The sequence below is a fragment of the Delphinapterus leucas genome, chromosome 3 (genome assembly GCF_059928025.1).
Source record: "Delphinapterus leucas isolate spDelLeu-1000000601 "Yukka" chromosome 3, BTC_Dleu_Yukka2, whole genome shotgun sequence".
In the NCBI taxonomy this organism is placed as follows: Eukaryota; Metazoa; Chordata; class Mammalia; order Artiodactyla; family Monodontidae; genus Delphinapterus; species Delphinapterus leucas.
The window spans coordinates 65,507,586-65,523,149 of NC_143131.1; the positions used below are offsets into that span (position 1 = coordinate 65,507,586).

At 36.9% G+C, this 15,564-nt stretch overlaps 1 protein-coding gene across 4 annotated transcripts in view; it reads left to right on the forward strand.

Moving 5' to 3' along the window:
- MSH3 (mutS homolog 3) overlaps positions 1 to 15,564 on the forward strand; it is a 182,999-nt gene that overhangs the window by 155,834 nt on the left and 11,601 nt on the right. For all 4 annotated transcript variants that reach the window (XM_022593737.3, XM_022593729.3, XM_022593721.3 and 1 more), the window contains exon 21: positions 12,122 to 12,308. In XM_022593737.3, coding sequence (XP_022449445.2) covers positions 12,122 to 12,308 — 187 coding nt within the window. The remainder of the gene's footprint in view (positions 1 to 12,121; positions 12,309 to 15,564) is intronic.

Here is a 15,564-nt window from a genome sequence, read left to right on the forward strand (position 1 = left end):
TAGCATCTGTGAAACCATATTGGCTTAACTTGATATAAATAGGGTAAAATCCCAGACTTTGCCCAGTTCTGCATGGGTCAGTAGGATTCTCTTATCTCTTGCTAATAATAAGTGCTCCTAAAATGTGAGTAGATAGGTTATGTGTGGGAAAGGATGGAAGCTTTAGAGCCAGAAAGGTCAGGTCTCAATACAAGTTCACCAATTTCCTGACTGTGTGCTAGTTACTTCATTCATCTAGAGCCTTGAAAGAAGTATGGTGTCATGGAATTTAAAAAAAAAAAAAAAAGTGTTATAGTTGGGTACAAATCCCACTTTTGTTACTTAACAACTATCTGACCTTTGGCGAATTACTTGACTTCTCAATGTCTCAGTTTTTTCATCTATAAAATGGAGATAATACTGCTTAATCACAGATTATTGTGGGAATTAAGTACATGAAGTGCCTGGTATGTAATAGGTACTCAATAAATTTGAGTTTTGTTCCTTCTTCTAGAGTCTGTCATTAGTATTTTGGATTTAAAAGTCTGTCTTCATATATATGTTAGTATAGTACTCCTTTTCTAAACTTAGCCTCAGGTCTCACATCTATAAAACAAAAAGTTTGATAATACCAGGTTTTGAGAATAATTTTTAAAGGGTGTGAAATCACTACGAATTGCTGGTCTTAGCTGTCATCCTTGAAAGAAGTTAACCAAATATTCCGCACTCTAAACCTTGCCAACACCAAATTCATTGTTTCAGTGTAGTAGCATTCATTCTGAGTTAACTCCTGCAAACACATTAGTTTATTCATCTACTTGGGGATACATTTTATAGTTACCTGGTCCTGATGGGCCAATCCAGAAGTAGTATCACATGAAAGAATATTCTTATTACAATACATGAAAAAGAGCTGGTTATGAAGCTTGGCATTCAGTGTGATTCCACTTTTGTATGACAAATTGTATATGTAAATATATGCAGAGAAAACCATCTAGATAGAAGGCTGCATTCCAAAATATTGTAAAAGATATAGGATTATGGTGACTTTTCTTTAGTTTGGCTTATGAATATTTTCAAAATTCTGAAATAAACAGGTAACAAAAGTACTCCCCTGCCCAAAAAATGTTAAGGGTTATATCAGTCAAAATGAGATGTTTCATAGGTGTCTAATGAAATGCATATATGGTCATTGTCTGGGAATACTTTTTTCCTGGACAGACTTCTCTTCCCTACTCAGTAGCATGGAATTTGGGGTTCTAAGCTTTAAACCTTCCCAAGAGCATATCAGACTTTATTTTTCCGAAGTTGTAACCCAGCCTGTAAGTAGCCCTAGTTCTTCCTCCTTTAGGAATTGATGGCTTTCTGTCAGATCAGTATGCAAGACTGGTGTCTTTAATTTTCATAACAGAAGCATTGCCCTTTGCACATTTAACATCTTTGATTTTTTTAACCCTTAAGGTACATTGGATTTTTTTTTAATGGAGCTTTTAAAGTATATTGAAACCTGGACCCTGCCCTCAGAGGTTCTAAGTTGGCCTGGGGCAGGGTTTGGGAATTTGAATTTTACATGTGTCCAGGTGGTTTTGAAATGTGGGCAAGGCTGAGAAGCATTTCCCCAAGCCCTTGCTGGAGAGCTCAGTTATTTAATTCTAAAAGTAAGAGAAGCTTATTATGAAAACTGTTTACAGTGTAGCAGGGTATTAAGTGAAATTTTTACTTCTCTACAGGTCGGCATCTATTTATGGTTTTTCGTGTAACTTTCCACAAGTTTAGAGTATACATAAGTCTTCTCTCTTAAGTGGTCTTATACTAAGCATTATTATTATGTAGCTTTGCTTTTACTTCCTAACCTGGGGGAAACTGAATTTCCCTGTCAGTTCTTACACATTAGTCTCACACTTTTATTGGCTGTGGTGTGTCTGCTATGCAGAGGTTCCCTGAAGTCTTTAACCTCTGAGACCTCCATCTGGGATGCACTGCTCTAGTAGAAGAACCCTGTTCCTTGTCCATTCCCCCTGTCCTCGCCTTCTCTTCCTATTACCATTGGAAAGGAGTCTATATGGACCACATTCCGTTATATCCCTAGGATTTTAAATTTTTACTAGGATATGGTTTAATATTATAACCTCATATTTTTCATTTATTATGAAATTATTCAGACATATTACAGTCCCCTTGTAGCTTCCAACCTACTAAAGAAATAAAGCATTGCAAATCCAACTGAACCCATAACCCTCCCTGGTCCTGTTCCCCTCCACCCCATCCAGAGTAACCCTTTTTGACTCTGGTTTTTATCTCATGAGTTTCTCTATATTTTTACTACATAGGTATGTTTTGAAATAATATATGGAATTATTTGGTATGCTTTTAAACTTTATGTTTGGTATGCTTTTAAGCGTCATTCTTCTGCAAGTGGCTTTTTCCCCCTCAGTGTTATATTTATGAACTTCATCCATATGGATGCATATAATTCTAGTTCACTCATTTTTCTCTAATTATGATAGTCCATTGTATGCATGTACCATAGTTTATCCATTTTTCTTGATTAATATCTAATATGATACAAATTTGTTGCAAATATCAACAGTGCTGATACCTGTCTTACACACATCTAGTACACGTGTGAGTTTTCTGATTCTGGGCTTTACCTAGGAGTGGGACTGTAGAGTGTAAGGAATGTGCATCTTTCTTGTTCTTCAAGGAACATGGACCAGTTTAGAATCCCACCAGCAGTGTGTAAAAGTTTGTCCCTACGATTTAAATTAATTAGAACAAGAAATACCCATTTGATATGTTTCTATATAGTCTCAAAAATTGGTCATAAGGGCATTTTCATTTCTATTAATATGTTTTACATGAAGTACCATCTGATAAATGACATTTTATTAATGCTAAGGAATTTTTTTCTCTCCATGTGCGTGCTGTGCCTGTTTATAAAGAGATTTGAAGCACTTTATTGGCCTTCCCTGACAAACTGCCAGGCCTCATGTTTTCAGCCAATGGCTGCTCCCCCTTTAATTCCTTTTTGTCTTGACTGCCAAGAGGTTAAGAGCTAAATTTAAGGCGCAAGTGTAGAAACAAATTTGGTTTAGTTTTCCCCATCTCTTCTTATATGGGAGTATTTCTCCATGAGTATTTCTCTAGCATGATTCTTAGAACAGCTGCATCAGAATCAGAGATGCTTGTTAAAAATGCCGCTTTCTAAGGCCTGTCACAGACCTATTATATTGGAATCTTCAGCGTGAGACCCTAAAATTAGCATTTTAAAAGCTCATGCTAAACTTGCTGTCTCAAATTTGAGCATCTACTATATGGCTTGTAATCTTACTTTCATATTCATTGTAACTCTTCTGTTACAAATATTTTGTTATTCTAAATCACTTCAGATCCTTTTTTGCGCTCAATGGAAAAAATATTAAAATCTAGCAGATGTGTGCATAAAATTTGGCTCCAAACTTTGTCTTTTTTTTTGTTGTTCATGCCGCGTGGCATGCGGGATCTTAGTTCCCCAGCCAGGGATCGAATCCGTGCCCCGTGCAGTGGAAGCATGGAGTCCTAACCACTGGACTGCCAGGGAATTCCCAAACTTTATCTTTAAATTGGTTATTTTTGCATTATTAATTGGACATTTACAACACTAGGTTTAAATTCATGTTTTCCATAAATATTCATTGAGTGCCTACTATGTGGTGTGTGCTGTGCCGTAAGAAGAATAAATAAATGCGTGAAAAGCTATAAACAGGAGGCTTTGGGAGTCTTTTCCTGGATGTTGTAACCTCATGAACCTTTCTCTGAATAAGAAGGATTTTTTAAAAGTAGAATTTTGGCAAACATATACATTTGGCCCTAATTGGTGATATATGTACTCATTGGTGAAATATTATATTTCTAGACACATATTTCCAAGGATTATTAACATCTTTGAGTGCATCACTCAATTAAGATCTGTTTCTTATTATCCTGATAAGTGCAAACTTAAACCTCATTCAACTTTTTGGACTCAGTATTTAAGTTTTAGAAAAGCGATGAATTATTAAGTCTGGTTGAAAAAAAACAACAAAACAACTGGCTTCTCTCAGCATAATTTATTTCTATTTATGTCAATTAAATGTTGGTAGAAAGGGGTATTTACATTAAGTGGCCTCTGGTTAATAATTTTCATGCCACCCTCCCCACGTAAACTCTTTCTTATGGTCCCCAGCTTCAGGAATGCTTTGTACTCAGAATCGCACCATTGTGTTTACTTTGACAGAGAATTGGAAGGTAATAGGTCTTCAAATGCTTAAATTAAATTATCTTAAATGTTTGCTTTTGGCTGTGTGGATGATAACTGGTTTGTTTGCTGAATTTAGTTTAATTCAGCACATATTGATTGAGTACCTACTGTGGAGTATTTTTACTCTGTTAAAATATATGTATACTTCTTGGACAGAAGGAAAATATCTTGACTGAGTACATGTCTTCTAGTTGGTAGTAAATACCAGCACTAAAAACCACATTATATTTTACGAAATGAGTGGGCTGTTGAGAATTTTATTGGCAACAGAAATGTTGCCTTGTGAGTGCCTCTCTGGTTTATTTAGCTCCTGTAGCTGTGTCTGCCAAACAGGAGATATCTCACTTCATCTTTTTGATGGGAAGTGGTCGTATGAATTTAATGCTTCAAAGTCTTCTGAGGATTTGGTTTCGTTTAGTTTTAAGTGCAGATTCCAGGCATGTCCCTGGAATGTAGATTCCCTGGAGGTACAGTTGTTATCGGTATGATGAAGGAGACTCCTGGACTTTGTAATTAAGAACTCGTGCTTAGGTCTTCCCATTTTTGATTGGGCTGTTTGCTGTTTTTATATTTTGGAAATTAATCCCTTGTCAGTTGCATCATTTGCAAATATTTTCTCCCATTCTGTAGGTTGTCTTTTCATTTTGTTTACAGTTTCCTTTGGTGTGCAAAATCTTTTAAGTTTAATTAGGTCTCATTTGTTTATTTTTGTTTTTATTACTCTAGGAGACAGATACAAAAATATTACTCTAGGAGACAGATACAAAAAAATATTGCTATAATATACATCAAAGAGCTTTTTGCCTATATTTTCCTCTAGGAGTTTTATAGTATCTGGTCCTACATTTAGATCTTTAATCCATTTTGAGTTTGTTTTTGTGTATGGTGTTAGAGAATGTTCTAATTTCATTCTTTTAAATGTAACTGTCCAGTTTTTGGAGCACCACTTATTGAAGAGACTGTCTTTTCTCCATTGTATATTCTTACCTCCTTTGTTGTAGATTAATTGACCATAGGTACATGGGTTTACTTCTGGGCTTTCTATCCTGCTCCACTGATTTGTGTGTCTGTTTTTGTGCCAGTACCATACTGTTTTGATTACTATAGCTTTGCAGTATAGTCTGAGGTCAGGGAGCCTGATTCTTTCAGCTGCATTTTTCTTTCTCAAGATTGTTTTGGCTGTTCAGGGTCTTTTGTGTTTCCATACAAATTTTTAAATTTTTGTTCTAGTTTTGTGGAAAACGCCCTTGGTAATTTGATAGGGATTGCATTGAATCTGTAGACATTTCTCCAAGGAAGACATCCAGATGGCCAACAGGCACATGGAAAAATGCTCAACATTGCTAATTATTAGAGAAATGGATATCAGAACTACAGTGAGGTATCATCTCACTCCAGGCAGAAGGGCCATCATCAAAAAGTCTACAAATAATAAATGCTAGAAAGGGTGTGGAGAAAAAGAAACCCTCCTACACTGTTGGTGGGAATGTAAATTGGTACAGCTACTATGGAGAACAGTTTGGATGTTCTTTAAAAAACTAAAAATAGGGTTGCCATATGATCCAGCAGTCCCACTCCTGGGCATATATCTGGAGAAAACTATAATTCAAATGCAGCCCAGTGTTCATTGCAGCACTGTTTACAGTATCCAAGACATGGAAGCAACCTAAATGTCCTTTGACAGATGACTGAATAAAGAGGATGTGGGGTGTGTGTGTGTGTGTGTGTGTGTGTGTGTGTGTGTGTGTATGTGTATACATACACAATGGAATATTACTCAGCCATAGAAAAGAATGATATAATGCCATTTGCAGCAACATGGATGGACCTAGAGATTATCATGCTAAGTGAAGTAAGTCAGACAGAGAAAGAAAAATATCATATGATATCCTTTATATGTGGAATCTTAAAAAAAAAAAAGGTTCAATTGAACTTACTTACAAAGCAGAAATAGCCCCACAGACATAGAAAGCAAACTTATGGCTATCAAAGGGGAAAGGGGGGGTGATAAATTAGGAGGTTGGGATTAATATATACACAGTACTGTTTATAAAATAGATAACCAACAGGTACCTACCGTATAGTACAGGGAATTGTATGCAATATTTTGTAATAACCTATAAGTGAAAAGAATCTGAAAAAGAATATATACACACACACACATATATTTACATATATATAACTGAATCACTGTGCTGTACACCTGAAACTAATATGACATTGTAAATCAACTATACTTCAACTGAAAAAAATATTTTTAAAAAAAGAACCTCTGCAAGTGACTCAGAAACATATCCAGGTTTAGGAGCTATTATTTAGTTTCAACACTTGACATTTTACAGAAGGAAAAGCAGAAACAGAGATTGTGATTTGCTCAAGCTCATAGTGTGAGTTCAGTTATAAGAATGCCTCCTCTGGTTGTGTCGCGTTTCCCTGTATTGAACTTATTAATTAATCTGGTTAGTCTTTTCCCTCATGACTGATTTATCCTTGCTTTGATGGCCTTAATTATTTGTGTTGTTTCACAGAAAATAGTTAAGAAATAGTTAACTATTTTCCTTTGAATTTCTTGGGACTATCCCACTGAATACACAAGTAGATGTGTTGGGGAATGATTTGCCCAGTCAGCACACTGTGGGTTTCCTTTGATAGGAAAACACCTGTGTCCTTATGTGGCCTGCATGTGCTTTGTAGGTGGTTCTAGTGAACATGGTTTCATGTGAGCCAATACAAGTTTGGCATTTTCCTGGATTGCTGCCTTGATTTTCAGCTGTTTCCATTGACACTGAAAGATTGTTGTAGTGTTTTTTTGCTTGGTTATATTTGCAGTTCACTGTAATAGCTGTTATAAATTGACTTTAAATACCATAGTGTGATCTGATTGCAGCTGTTAGTAGAAACAATTACCCTAGATAAAGAAACCTTTTTCATTATCTATTATAATAATTTCATTGCTGCTAATGAGGTGTTTTTGATATTGGTAGAAGAAAGCTGGTTATTTATCTTGCTAATTGCAGTCATTTTGCCTTGTCTTAACACAATGGTACAGTAGAGTATAAAGTGTTTTAAATGTATCAGTAGAGTATAAAGTGTTTTAAATGTACTGTGATTTTTAAAATAACATTTGTTTTTCTAATGATACTGTAAAGCTTATTCATTGTGCAAAATTTAAAACTATAGAAAAGCTCAAAAAGGAAAAAAATTTAAATCACCTGTAATTCCACTACCTGGAAATCGTCCTTTAGGTGTATGGCCTTCCAGCCTTTTAAAAAATGCACATGTGCAGTGGTAAGTTATTTGTGATTTCATTCCATTGCTGGGTTAATGTTTATGTGTAAATGTGATACAGATCTACTACTTCACATTTTTTTATACCTGTTAAATACCATGCTGTATCTACACATCTTTCAATATTTGGTATTCTTTTGAAGCCTTTTTTCTCTTCTTAGACTTTAACTTTTTTTTTCTTCCTTACACCATCCTTCTTAAGTTAGAGTACTTTGCTATTCAGGAGATTATTTCCTTCTGTAAAAATTACGTAATATGCAAAAAAACCCCAAGCTAAAACACCCATACTGTACAGAATTCTGCAAAGTTTTTAGTGAAATGAAGTGAGTAGAACATCTTCAATTCCAAAAAGAAGGCAAAATTAGCTAATATAAAAGCCCTCCTATACAAAACACTTAGAGGACAAATAGAGTATGATTTCACTTATCTGAGGAACTAGAAGAGGCAGATTCATAGAGGCAGAGGCTGAGGGGAGAGAAGAACAGGGAGTTATTTTTTGATGGGTTATTTTGAGATGATGAAAAGGTTCTGCTAATGGATAGTAGTGATGACTGCACAACGTTGTGGATGTGCTTAATACCACTGAATTATACACCTAAAAATTGTTAAAATGGTAAATTTTACGTGTGCCACAACTACTGAGCCTGCGTGCCACAACTACTGAAGCCCGCGTGCCTCGAGCCCGTGCTCCACAACAAGAGAAGCCACCACAAGGAGAAGCCCACGCACTGCAACGAAGAGTAGCCCCAGCTCGCCACAACTAGAGAAAGCACAGCAGCGAAGACCCAACACAGCCAAAAACAAATAAATAAATAATTTTTAAAAATGGTAAATTTTAGTTATATATATGTAAAATATATGTACTTATATATTATTTTAAAAGCACTTAAAGTATGTCCAAAAAAATCCTGATGCAGTACAATAATCATTTCCTCTAGTTAACAGTTTTCATATTTAAGCTCCAATTACTTATCATTCAATATAAAGAATCCTTTTTTCCACCTGTTAATTTCAGAATTTCTCCCTCATGCTAGCATTTTCCTTTCATAAGGCCCAAAGATTGTGGTTTGAAGGGACAGAGCCCCACCCTATTTGCTATAATTTAGAAACATCTAGAATGTTATCTCAAAATATCAAGACCTCATAAAAACAAACCCTTGTTCAAATTTTCATGAAAGTGTTCTTGATTTTAGAAACTGATTCAGAAAAGTAGTAATTTCTTTTCTCCATTAATGCTTTATTAAGCTTTGTTGACCTATATAAGGGTTAGACGAGGAGGGAGTAGGGGATTAGAAAGATTAGTCAGCCGCCACTCCTAAAAATATCAGAGTGATTTTTTTTTCTTAATCACATATCTGTAACCTGTCAGAGCAAACTTACTCTGAGATGAAACCTAAAGAATGCATTTTCCATTTTTCCCTGCATTTGAATACAAATACAGGCAGAATGATAATAATGACATATGTTCTGAATTCCTTAAATCTCTAACATATTTTAACATTTGAAAAATTTCAGAATCATTGTCCAGTAGGATGTGTTGTAAATGCTTGTTGGATTAATAGAAAATTACAGACCTTTTGTTAATGGTGTTATACCCTGCCTTATTTCCAAAACTTATTTTAGACAGTTTACTGGGATATATACAATAGAGCAGGACAACAAGAAAGTAAAATGGTATTCAAAGATCAAGGACAAGTAAGGATAGAAACCTAAGATAAAGTCAGTGTTGCTATTTGTCATTATAAGGTGCTATCCAGTTGTTTCCTAGTAACCAAGACCAAAAGGAAAATGGATTTATTGATAAAATTCTGTGTCCATCAGAATCATATAAAATCTTTATATTGCTGAAATTTATTGGAAAAATAACTTTAAGAAGAGGAATTCCTTAAAGGAAATTTCTTAAGAGAAGTTAACAGAAAAAAAAAAAAAAAAATATATATATATATATATATATATATATATATTTTTTTTTTTTTTTTGGTGGTACGTGGGCCTCTCACTGCTGTGGCCTCTCCCGTTGCGGAGCACAGGCTCCGGACGCGCAGGCTCAGCGGCCATGGCTCACAGGCCCAGCCGCTCCGCAGCACGTGGGATCCTCCCGGACCGGGGCATGAACCCTTGTCCCCTGCATCGGCAGGCGGACTCTCAACCACTGCGCCACCAGGGAAGCCCCAGAAAATATTTTTATCAATAAACAGTTCCCACAGTTACAAACACATACTTCCCCAGTGGCCTCAGTGACTGGTTAAGGCGCCACCGTTTCTTTAGTGTCTGCTGGGCAGCATTGCTACTTTATCATCAGGTGCTATGGAAAAATAGAATTGTGAAAAAATGTTTTGGCTCCTATAATGGAGTGGCTTTCAAACTGTTCTACAGGGTGTTAGGAATCCCACAGCGTCCCCTCTAGAAGGGAAGCGAGGCCTCAGTGCTGGGTTCTTGACCAAATCAGTGTTCCTTTGATCTCATTGGCAGAGTGAGTTTCTTTGTAAAATTTCATGTGAACAAAGGATTTAACAGGTAAAAGGTATTTGAAAACTACTGGTCTAATAGTAGAGTTGGGACCATTGTTTAATAAAAATACACCCAAGATCCCCTGAAATCTGGCCTGACCTCCTTAAGGACAGAAACCCTGTAATACTGTAAGACACATTGGTACCATGGCGTTTTGCTACACACATGTTTTGATGCCATGTATATAAAGCCATCCACACACCTGTCTAGAGATTAAATTTCATCTAGACTGCTTGGTATGTGTATGGTTTCTATTTTTACATTCAACTCTTAAATTCATATACATTGATTTTGGAATATGGTGTAAGTAGGGACACATCTTTGTTTGTTGTTTTTTTTTTTTTCCTGAAAGAACCAATTAGCTACCATCTTTTTTTATTGATTGATCATTCAGCCTTCCCTCCTGTTTTGAAATCTCACCTTAGAATGTCTTTCCCCAAAGCATTCTACAATTCCTGCAGTTCCCAGTGAGACCACTCTGTTACCGTAGTATTTCTAGAAAGCACTTAAGTATACGTAAACTGTTTCATTAAAATCTTAGCCAGTGCTTGCTTGTTTTTCTAACTCTTGAATCAAAGATACCCCCCCCGATATTTGCCTTATCAGAGCTATTTTATTATCAGCGAAAGATGTGTTCTTTTTGTCAGTTCACAACCTGTCAGGAATAAAATCAAACATTGTTAAGTGAGAATCAAACATTATGGTTCTGAAGAATTCAGAGTGGTTGCAGAGATAGGAAAGTTTAATATTCTTGCTTTGTGGTAGGGAACATATTAGTAAAGTAAACATTGAAAATTGAGGTAAATAACAGGATTTAAACTTTGAAAAAGTAACCAGAATGCTCCTGAGTTAGCAACATTTCAGAAATTATGTTTTGTAGTTATCGATTTTAAAGGAGACAGAATCGACAGCACTATCACCTGCATCATAGATGTAGTTAATTACAGTTTCTAAATGCCACTGATTACTGGAGCAGTTCTCCTAAGGTGCCACCAGTCTTTGGAAGTGAGGAGGTGGGCATTATACTGCATTGCTCCTGCCCAGTACGTGGCTCCAGCCACAGGATAGTTAAGGCTCGGTTTTACCATGAGTTTTTCCAGAAATAAGAGACATATTATGCTGCTGTAGGTCACACGTGAACTGTTGTAGAAAAACTAAATTGATGAAGGTATTTTGCTGAGAAGATAGTCACCAGTGTCCACAAAGCTGGCTAGTGGGTCAGAGTCTGAATTCTAGGTTTTGCTGCAAACTCCATGACCTGGAGTGCAAATACCTAATTCTTCCCCCCAGATTTTTTTTTACATTCTCCCAAATGTGTTCTGTAAACCATTATTGTCAGAAGGTGCTCCAGGAGAAGTTTCAAGGGTCCATGGTTAAATGAGTTAGAAATGCTGCGTACTAGATCAGGTGTAAGAAATGCACAATATGTAGTAGAATATTAAAGGCTCTAAGAAGTCTTACAGGAAAGAGCCCTTACAACTTTTGAACCTGTTTCTTGACATCTCTAAGAACACTGTTCCATGAAGTCCACGTTAGGAACCTGTATTAGGTGTCTGAGGTTATTTAAACTTCCATAATTCTAGTTCTAGTAAAAAAAAAAAAAAAAAAGAAAAGTTTTATTTCAACATGGTACTTTAATTTGTAATATCGGTGTGGAATCTTCTTCAGGAAACACTGGAAAAAGCCTTTGATTGTACAGCATCCTAGTACTCAAGGATTTTGCACACAGTGATACAGAGAAGCGTTGTTTTCCCCTGTGAGTACTAAAACCTTGATTTGAAATGATTGGTCAGAAAAAGGCTGAGTCAGAGGTTTCCCTGCTTTTCAAGAGCTCTGTCCAGTACCTCAGGTTCTACCCAGAATGTTTCTATAAGGTGCCATTTGATGTTAGACACTCTTTATATCCAACATATTTTCTTTTGTTTAATACAATTTCAGCTGTTATTGGCTCAAAGTACATAGACCCCTGTAGGGATCTTTTATAGTTATTGCTCAGAAAATAATGTCTGGCTTCCTAATAATGAAGTTCAGAGGAAAATCAGGATTTTGTCATCTTGTTTGTAGGATGGGGGCTGCAGATAACATATATAAAGGACAGAGTACATTTATGGAAGAACTGGCTGACACAGCAGAAATAATAAGAAAAGCAACATCACAGTCTTTGGTTATCTTGGATGAATTGGGAAGAGGGACAAGCACCCATGATGGAATCGCCATTGCTTATGCTACACTTGAGCATTTTATTAGAGATGTAAGTATCTTGCATACCTTTTTGTACAGGAATGGTGCATACTATACAGATTGTTTTCCTGACCTCAGTTTCCAAATATTCAATATTATCCTGCAGTTGATCCTGTTCCTGCAATTGATCATTCAAATGCTATATATGGAACTCAGGTAGATTGGCCCTAAGTAACGTTTGTAGTTCTTTAATGTGTCTTGCTTTCTTTTGCTGAGGCAGAATAAACCTGGTCAGTAGGAGAAAGGCCTCCTTGGCAATATTTCCACCTAGAACTGTATCTTACTCTCCTTGGCAAACTAAATCAAGAGCAGGGCCCATCACCTGCAACCCAATCCTTGAGAAAAGAACCAAATAAGAGATAGTGCCATTTTTGCCCTGTGAAATACTTTTTTCAACAATATCCTAGAAGATCTCCTTATAAGACCTTTGATCTGATCTTTCGGTGTCTCTATCTTAGTAACACCTTCAGTGCATGTGTCTTTTTTTTTTTTTTTAGAGTTCATTTCTTCTTTTTTTGGCTGCATTGGGTCTTTGTTGCTGTGCGTGGGCTTTCTCTAGTTGTGGCGAGCGGGGGCTACTCTCTTGCAGTGCATGGGCTTCTCATTGCGGTGGCTTCTCTTGTTGCGGAGCACAGGCTTTAGGCGCGCGGGCTTCGGTAGTTGTGGCTCGCGGACTCTGGAGCGCAGGCTCAGTAGTTGAGGTGCACGGACTTGGTTGCTCCACGGCACGTGGGATCTTCCCAACCAGGGATCGAACCCATGTCCCCTGCATTGGCAGGTGGATTCTTAACCACTGCGCCACCAGGGAAGTCCCAGAGTTCGTTTCTAAGCATCTGAATGTGAACTCTTGTTTGTGTCAAACTTTGCACCCCCGTCATCTCCATCAAACTGTCCCCTTTGTTAACTGTCTCTGGTTTTGTTCATTTTGATCTCTCCTTTTTTTCTCTCACCTTAGCACCTGCCCCTGAACCTTGTCTCTTCTTTGGTTTTTCTTTTTCTATTTTGTTCTCTACTTTTTAACTTTTCTTTGTCTCTGTGTCTTCCTTCCATTTTCATTTCTTTCTTTCTTCCTTAAATAGCCAATAAAAGCACATTTTTGCTCGTATTTCTTTGCAAAAATAAAATCCCCTTTTCTTTAAAGTTTTGTGGCCCTCAGTTTTTTGTTTAAACGTTTAGTTAGATTACATAGTTAATGATGACATATTTTCTGTTTTAAAATAAATACTTTTTACTTTTAAAGAAATTCTGTATTTTCAAAAAGATATAGCTTAGGAACTTTTCCTTAATCATTGTAGAAACTACAGATTCAGTATAGTTCTATATCTGCCTCCAAAACACACTTTTTAAACATTCATTTAAGAATACTACTCATGCAAGAGGGAGGAGATATGGGAATATATGTATATGTATAGCTGATTCACTTTGTTATAAAGCAGATACTAACACACCATTGTAAAGCAATTATACTCCAATAAAGATGTTAAAAAAAAAAGATACTACTCAGCTGTAAAAAAGAATGGAATTTTGCCATTTGCAGCAACATGGATGGGCATTATGCTAAGTGAAATAGGTCAGACAGAGAAAGACAAATACTGTATGATATCACTTATGTGGAATCAAAAAATACAACAAAGTAGTGAATATAACAAAAAAGAAGCAGACTCACATATACAGAGAGCAAACTAGTGGGGAGAAGGAAGCAGGGAGGGGCTTTTTACGGGTAAGGGGAGAAAGGGTTATCATGGGGATATATGAAATCATGTGCGTGACACTTCGGAAAATTGTAAAGCACTACAGAATTTAAAGAATCTTTCATTTAATAAAAACTAGATTAATTAAGACATTCCTTTGTTTTGAGCCTTCAGGAACAAATTATGACAGAGCTGAATTTGTCAACTTCGGGTTTCCTTTAATTGTATCTACTCTATAGCAGTGTATCAGTTACTATGACTGCATAACAAAATACCCTGAAACTTGGTGGCTTAAAACAACAATAATCATTTATTGTCTCTCAGAGTATCTGGAGGTGAGAAATTTGGGAGCAGCCTGGCTGGGTGGTTTTGGCCCAGGGCCTCTTCTGAGGTTTCAGTCAAGTTGTCACCCAGGGCTACAGGATCCTCTTCCAACGTGGCTCACGCACGTGGCTGGCAAGTTGGTGCCGGCGATTGGCCAGGGCCCTCAGTTTCTTTCGCTGTGGGCGTCTCCACGGGCTGCTTGAGTATCCTTACAGAGTGGCATCTGGCTTCCCCCAGAGGAGGCATTCCAAGAGGCCAAGGTGAAGCAGCAGTGCATTTATTTTGCCATCATGTTGTTGAGTACACAGGGCCAACCCCGATCAGTGTGGAAGAGGCCACTCAAGAGCATGAGCATTGGGAAACGAAGATCTCTGGGGCCATGTTGGAGGCTGGCTGCCAAAAGCAGTTTGTCACAATTTCAGAGTCATTTAAGAACCTTCAGGAACAAATTAGGACAGAATTGAATTTGTCACTTATGTTTTCATTGCTTCTGTAGCAGTTTTTGGATATTTTAAATGTTGATGAAGAAAGCGTTAGTTTTAGATAAAGTTTACCTTGGAGTTAAGTCATTGAAGAGGATTCTTCAGGAACAAGAGTCCCTAACTTGTTTATGGATGAAAATCTTTATTTTTCATGATGTCTTTGGATTGCTGGGATGGGGAAGAGAGGAAAAGGAGGAGTCAGGGAGGCTACGTGTTGCTGCTGCAGGGTGAAAATGGCCTTGAGGGGGGCAGTGGTGTAACCCAAACCCTTAGGTCTTCCAGCTAGAAATGCCCGTCAGCTCAGGGAAGGGACACTGGGGAGACAGCTGGTCTTAAGATATTTCAGGACAGATTTTAAGAGCAACTTGTCAAAGAAATTCTGCCTTAATAGGTTTATTTGTAATTGTTTTTAGAGAAAAGGCATATGTTCTGACTTTTAATAAGGTGAATAGCAGATGAATCAAAACTGGAGTTCTTCAATTTGATTACCCTCTTCTGCTAATGTTTAGACCAAGATTTGGTGTTAACTTCCCTTAAGATAGGGATTTCTAGAACACATATAACTGTGCTTTAAAACATTGCTAATTAAGTAATCCACAAGTCTGTACTGATACTAACAACACAAAAATAAATTTTAAAATGGTGAGGGTAGGGAGGAAGAAGGGAAAGCTCTACTTTACAAAATTCCAGCTAATAGAGAAAGCTTTGTTTTGTTTTGTTTTGTTTTGTTTTGTTTAACATCTTTATTGGGGTATAATTGCTTTACAAT